Source organism: Acanthisitta chloris, unplaced genomic scaffold (assembly GCF_000695815.1).
Source record: "Acanthisitta chloris isolate BGI_N310 unplaced genomic scaffold, ASM69581v1 scaffold21784, whole genome shotgun sequence".
NCBI classification, from domain to species: Eukaryota; Metazoa; Chordata; class Aves; order Passeriformes; family Acanthisittidae; genus Acanthisitta; species Acanthisitta chloris.
In genome coordinates this window covers 74,453-81,768 of record NW_008671492.1, presented here as the reverse complement: position 1 = coordinate 81,768, position 7,316 = coordinate 74,453, and the positions used below count along the sequence as shown (strand labels likewise).

At 43.8% G+C, this 7,316-nt stretch overlaps 1 protein-coding gene across 1 annotated transcript in view; it reads left to right on the top strand.

Moving 5' to 3' along the window:
- Nucleotides 1–2,074: 2,074 nt before the first annotated feature.
- Nucleotides 2,075–7,316, top strand: part of UMODL1 (uromodulin-like 1) — a gene marked incomplete at its 5' end in the record, with an annotated part of 25,256 nt that continues 20,014 nt past the window's right edge. Inside the window, 5 exons of the mRNA XM_009074123.1 lie at nt 2,075–2,294; nt 4,047–4,065; nt 4,692–4,708; nt 6,461–6,562; nt 7,089–7,257. Coding sequence (XP_009072371.1) covers nt 2,075–2,294; nt 4,047–4,065; nt 4,692–4,708; nt 6,461–6,562; nt 7,089–7,257 — 527 coding nt within the window. The remainder of the gene's footprint in view (nt 2,295–4,046; nt 4,066–4,691; nt 4,709–6,460; nt 6,563–7,088; nt 7,258–7,316) is intronic.

The window sequence follows — 7,316 nt, the reverse complement described above, 5'->3', positions numbered from 1 at the left end:
TATGTTCAGTTTAGAATTTATTTCATCTCATAGAGGATTTTATGTCTGGCTGAAATATCCTTTGAAAATCGTCATACTGCTTCCTGTGACCTTTCTTGTAATTAAAACAAAATTCAAGTGACTAGACAGATTAAGCCCTTGGCCTTATTAACAATGGAGCCAATGAGAATTTTCCCCTACAGAAAAGTAAAAGAATCATAAATGGAGGCATGCAACAGAGTCTCCTTTCCTTGGATCCTCATTTTGGCAATAAACTTGCATTAAATCGACTCGAGGCTTTTCAATAGCTTATTGAAATGACATTCCTGGCATTCATTTCAGCACTGTCTCCTCAATAAATGTCTGCGTTCTCTCAAAGCTCTTTCTTCTTTTACAAAAAGTGACTGGATCAGGCTTTCTTCTCCTGCCCCATTCATTGCCTGCAGACATATAGCCACTGTCCATGCTAAGGTGTAAACAGCCACAAACAAAACTTGAGTCATGAAATCTATTACCAGCTCTCAGCTTCCCTAAAAAAGGGGAACTTTCAGATGGAGAAATCTCCTACAGTTTTGCTGCAGAGAACAGGGCCCATACAGAGGAATTGGGATGTCCATCCAAAATGAGATTTTCCCAAAACAGAGGGTGACTCATAAACATATGTGAATCTGAGGGAAAAACCTACAAAAAACCCTCACAAAACAATAATGAAGCTTTACTGTCAAAGGCAGTGGAGAAGAGGTGTTTGCTCATGAGAAATTTTGAGTTGAACCTTCTGACATGATTTTACTTCCCACAGTTGGAAATTGTTCACTTTTTTTCTGTAAGAGGATTTTTGTGAGTGAATCTTCTCTAAGACTAATTCAGACCTAGTTGGCATGATTGGGTTGGGAAGGAAAAGGAGCATTGCTCATCTGTGTTGCTTCTGCCTCCTTGAGTGTTCAAGAGCACAACAACCTCTTCTCACTTCCTCTCCCTTCTTTTCTTTGCCTCCCCACTCTGATGTGAGCTTAGACCAGGTAAACAGCTTGTCTGTAGGATTTTTTTGGAGCGAACTCTGACTGAATGGGAACAAAGCTGTGTTGATTTATGGCTCTGCAATGCGTGCTCAAAGACATGCTTTGAGGTGTATGTAGGAACAAAAGGCTCAAGCAAGGAGCTGCCTTCTAGAGATGTAAGGTAAAACTGCCTACACCTGCACAGCTCAATTATTGACTGCAGTGTGCCAGCTTTAATGTTCAGAGTATTGCCATTTGTTCAACTGATGTGACTACTCACTGATTTGGTAATTAACCAGTTGGGATATTACCTTGAAACTTGGATGTCTCACACACATTTTCTTGAAGTTATCCACCCCCATTTCTCTTGCCTCTCATCTTGAGATTTCTTTATTATTGGACTTGGCTACAGGTTGAACTTGGACTGGTGAGTTTTAAACACTCCCTGGGAGCTAAAGCTGTGCCCATATTGGTAAATGAAACATTTCCTGAACCATTCTCTGGCAGTAGCCCCAGCTGGCACAAAACAGCCTGTCTCCATGCAGCTGGGTCTCCCAAAGTGCTGTGGTCACATTCCCACTGCCTGTTGGGACTGGCCCCTGGCCAGTGCTAAGTCTCAGGCTCTGCCTGGGGGTCTCCTAGCTGGTAGTAGTCAAAGTCAAGCCAGACTCTGCTCCAGTGACAATGGAAATTACCCAGCTCCAGAGTCTGGGAGTGCAGAGGTGAGTATAGAGTAGGCTTGGGACAAAATGCTTATGTAATATACAGAGCTAAGATCAGGGGTCAGTTCAGCTCTGATGCAGGCAAACAGGGCCAGGAGGAACTCTGCACCTTTGAGCCAAAATGAAGTTTGGTTTGTAAGATCAGTGGTCAGATGGGTTCCATTTTCAAAGGTACCTAGGTACACCAAGGAGGCTCACATTACTTTGTGCCTCAGTAATATCTGGAAAGCAAGATTTCTGAAGCACTTTGGAACTTTTCACCTTTTCTATATTGTGCATCTGTAAGTCTTTCAGAAGGCACCACCACAGTTGAGTTTCAAAAAGAAGTATTCCTGTTGGCTTCCTAATGCTAGATGCTTCTTTCCCTTTGCTCAGCTTGAAAATTCATTTCCACCCAACATATCTGCTTTATACAATTCTGGGAAGCTGAAAGTGCAGATTGAGTCCCTGCGAGCTGGAAGCATCACTGTGAGGCTCAGAATCACTGTGCAGGATCCTGAGTTTCCAGTCCATACCTCCACATTTGCCCCAATGCTTTCCTACCTGCACAATGGCTCTGTGCTTTTGGTGGATCAGCAAAATACTGCAGTAGAAGGTAATTTTTATTGTTATTTTTTCAAAGAAGAAAGCAGAGTTTGTATTTTGATCATGCACAGTATCACAAGTGTCCTTCTGTAAAGTATGAAGTGTACTTTATGGAGAGACAAAGTATGTAGTTTGTTGGAGGGAAACCCATGATGTGAGAACTCTGCACAACTTGCAGCACTAAAGAGAAAGACTTGGGCATGATGGTGGATGAGAAGCTCAGCATGAGCTGCAGTGTGAGCTCAGCCCAGAAACCAATGGAATCCTGGGCTGCATCCACAGCAGTGTGGGCAGCAGGTCAAGGGAGGTGATTCTTCCCCTCTGCTCTGCTCTCTGAGACCCACCTGGAATATTGAGTGTAGTTCTGGTGCCCTCAATGTAAGAAGTACATGGAACTGTTGGAGCAAGTCCAGAGGAGGTCACAAAGTTGGTAAAAGGATTGGAGCATCTCCCCTATGAGGACAGGCTGAGGGAGCTGGGGCTGTTCAGCCTGGAGAGAAGACTGTGTGGAGACCTCAGAGCAACTTTTCAATATCTGAAGGGGCTCCAAGAGAGCCAGAGAGGGACTCTGTGTCAGGAACTGCAGTGACAGGACAAGGGGTAATGGGTACAAACTGAAGGAGGGGAAATTTAAATTAGATATTAGGAAGAAGTTTTACCTGTGAGGGTGGTGAGACACTGGCACAGGTTGCCCAGGGACATTGTGAGTCTCCCAACCCTGGCAGAGTTCAGAGTCAGGTTGGATAAAGCCTTGAGCAACCTGGTCTGGTGGGAGGTGTCCCTGCCCAGGGCAGGGGGTTAGGACTAGATGATTTGTAAGGTCCATTCCAACCCCTTAACAATCTATGAATCTATGTAACTCCTCCATGGGCTTTATCCATAAGCCCAGAGAGGTTGGAAAAAGGAGAATTGGCTGACCCCAGATACCTGCAGGCACTGCTTCCCCCCAGTGTGTTCAGAGTGGAGCCCTTGGTTTTCCCTATTCATTTTCCTCCCTCTCCTCTCTGTCACCAGTTGGAAGTTTGCCATATCTTTCTCGTGCTGAATTGCAGATAGGATTACTGTGGAATACTCTAGACAGTTTTGTGCTTCAAGACTGTGGGGCTGTATTTAGGCCAGGATTTAAGAAAAGAAATCTAACATCTTCACTCTAGAATTCCCAAATATCCTTACTGTGAATAGGACTAAAGAAACATGCATGGAATTTATGTTAAACCAGGACTTTGTTTGATCTGCAGTAATTACCATTGTTATCTTCAAAGGACCAAGTTCTGGCTTCAGGTTTCCCAGCTGGCAGAGCCAGCCAGAGTTCAGGAAGTTGTCAAAGCCAACAGAAAGGGTTATTCTTCTCTCCCTGTGTATTGAGCCTTTAAAAACTTATTTACTGTGACCAGGGAAAACTCCTTTGGGAGTTGCAGCACATAGGGAGGTTAAGGAGAACAGGACAGGAAAAAACCAGGAGACATTGCACCTGAAACCTACAAATATCACAGTGGCAGCAGATACTGAACTGCAGGATGCTGATGTGTGCCAAAATACCTTACAAATGTTATTGATCCTGGGACCAAAAGAGTGAGGAGGATAAAGGCAGTAGCTCTGGACTGTTACTTTTCTTGCAGAAAACCATGTGGTGTCCAGCAGCACCACTCCTAAACAGGGCAACAGCCAGCTCCTCCACTCTTAGGGGTAGAGAAAAGGGGTCTGTTTCTTATCTCTGCCCAACCAGGCATTTGTTTGACACGAGTTTCCCAAGCCAATGCAGATCATAAGGAATGCAGCACATAAAGGAAAGAGTTGTATAATTGGTTGTTTTGCCTCCTGACCCCTGAGAGCCCCAGGACATGACCTTTGGCAGTAAGTCCACATAGATCCTGTCACCAGTAGAGCAATGCCACCTGGATCCTCTGTGCAGCCTGACCACCACAAGGCTGTGTGCTTAGATTAGTGACAGTGAATTCAACTGTGAAAAGCAGGGATGAGAAGTCAGAAGGCACAGCACAGCTGAAGGGAGTGGAGCAATTGCATCTCGCGTTGAAGATTCATAAATTATTAAGTTTATTGCCATGATGAATAGAGACAATAAAATCAGTCTGTTGTGTGAGGCATGGCAAGAAAAGAGAAAGGGATGTGTGCTGAGCCAGGCCCAAGATCCATCTGGCACATTATCATGTACTCAGTTAGCAGCCAGGAGCAAGTTCCTGAAGAAGTGTAAGAAGTGCAAGTCTAGGTGATGCCTCTCACTAATTCTTTCTGAGCCACCAACTGTTTTCACCTCCAGGACTCCTTGAATCCAAAGTGATTTATTTGGGCTTTTCCTCCATGTGTTTCCCATGAAATCATGCAAAACTTTAGCATCTGCAACATCATTAGGAAAGGAATTTCACAGATTTTTACCCATTGCATGGACCCCAATGGATAATCAGAGTAAACACAAAGGTGGAGATTTAGTAATTTTTGGAGTAGGACTATTGAGGTGTGTGGGGGGGGTGGGAAAGGCACTTGCTAAATGTGAAAGGCCAGAGAGATACCAAGAGTGCAGAAAGAGCACAGAGCACATCTCAGCTGAGATGTAATGGTTACAGGGGGAAAAAGTGCAGCATGTGTGTATGTACATGCATGAGTGATGTACCAGTCAGTGCCAGTGAGCACTGAGACAAGAACATAAGTGGTTTTGCCTGATGCATGATTGAATGTGGCCACCGGAGGTGAGGGAATTTGCTTAAAAAGCCGTGCTAAGTGAGGAGAAAGGAAACCCTCAGGAGACAATGCAGGCAGTGAATGTAAGTTATTTGGCAATTAGCACAGGAGCATCTCTTAGATGCTTGAAGCCATCTCAGGTGTTTAAAGCCATCAGGAGTCACAATTACTTCATAGCACAGTAAGGAACTAATGAAAGCACTTTCAGCATGGTGTTTAGTCAATTCTGCACACTTCTGTATTCCCTCTGAGTGGCTTAGGCTGTAATGTAATAGGCAGATGCTGTCCATAGGCACATGAAATTGTCTGATGGAGACTATCATGGATGCAATAATTACCTAATGACAAAGAAAGGAAAAAGAACTGAAATATTAGCTGGCAGGAAGGAAGAGGGGAAGGCTGTCTGCAAGCAGAAAGATTAATGCATGTATGTGCATGCACAAGGAATGGGGAATTCCTTTGTTTTGGAGAAATAATCACAGCCATTAATCTCTGCATGTTTGCAGAACAAGCATTTATGCTAATGTGTTGTTCAAAACTGTCTTCTAGCCTCTGATCAGAATTATTTGTCCCAAGACACAGTTTTCAGTCTAGTTTGTTGCTCTGCCTCTCTCAGGGCCCTGAGGCAGTGAAGGTGTGTGCAGGGGGAGTGCACACATGGGACTCACAGACTTTATTCATGCCCAAAGCACTAACTCAGCCTTTGCATGTTTGCTGGAACAGGCTGCAAGTGGCTATACAAGACTGCAGATAAGAAATCCCTGAAGAGTGAGGAGATTCAGCAACAAAATAGGTCTCTAACTGCCTGACAGAAGCATCTCTAACTGATTCAGGGCAGCAGAAATCAGACATAAGGAACACCCTCAGAGCACGTTCATGCATTGAGGAACCAGGATCTCTTTGCTGAGGCTACCAGAAATAGGATCACAGCTTTACAGTATTACCTTTGTGATCTTTCACAGGAAGAGATTTTGCCCTTAGCACTTCCTCTGTTAAGAACGGAAGAGCAATTCCCATGGGAGTTACTTGCATTTACTTTTATTTGAAGCAGAAGATTATTTGGATTAAGTCTCTAATGTTCTATCCACTGGTATCTAGGGGTAACAGATCTATTATTACCTGATGTATCTGGAGGTGCTGTATGCAGAACTTGGTATAGTGTATGCTTTTGCTACAGCTATAGTACAAACCTACAGTATTTTTTTCACTTGAAGTATGTGTTTACTTCTAAAAATAATTATTAACCAAGTCTTTACCCAGAGAAAATATTTTTCAGAGTACAAGAACAAAACATTTTTATGTGAGAGAATAATAACACAGATAGTATTCTGTATCACTCAGAGCTTGGCTGGTAAATCATGTGGAAAGATCATATTAATAAATTCAAAACCTGAAGAAAGGGCTACTTAATGGTTATCTCTAGCTTCATGCATCCAGAAAGGAAACTTTTGGACTCGTGTTCTTGTTTTGGTCTCACAGACTCTGTGTTTGCAGAGTGTATCAATCTGATGGACTTCTACATGTGCAGATGCAAGACAACCATGGGTACCAATCCATCCCTACCTGGAAGAAATTGTGAGGGTGAGCAAGACTCTCATGTAGTTTTCCTTTGCCAAAAAACATTGGAATAAATTGTAGGGTTTAGCCCCTGCTTTTATTCCAGCTGTTTATATAGCATATGATGTGTACATCGTTGCACCTATGCAGTCTCTGTCTGAAGGAGAATATTTGATTTCTCTCTGAACCTTATATATATATATCTTCAGATGAAATCTCTCTGCAATCTTCCTAAACCAGATAACAGACTGCTGAGCAACATGGGCTGTACTTTTCCCTCTTTTGATATGTCTGTGGCTAATTTCCTCCCACTGGAATGATCCATGACCTGCCAACCAGAAAAGGAGACCCAGGAATCAAATCTAAGACTAGGCACAAACCAGATTGAACCCCATAAAAATGCTACAATGTGTTGATGAAATATCCAAGACCTGTTTCTCTAATGGCACTACCTCTGGTTGGGTGTTCTCAGTCCCATGTTCAGGTCAGACCCTGGTGCCTCCTCATCCAGTTTGAGACCCCATTTCAGCATGTGTTTACTGTGTTACAGGTGAGATTGTGGACCCTCTCACTCAAACAATGGCTCCTGAGGTAAGAAACAGCACGGAGTTTGCTCCTGAAGGAGAAAGCTCTGCAGGCTCTGCTTCCTCTGCCACCACCGAGACAGTGGCTGCTGTCAGCTCTGAGATGGGCATTGCTACAACTCTCCCTGCTGCACTGCCCGTGGGTGACAAACAAGTGTCCCACAGTCCCACCAGTGCTCCTTCAGCCCCTTGGA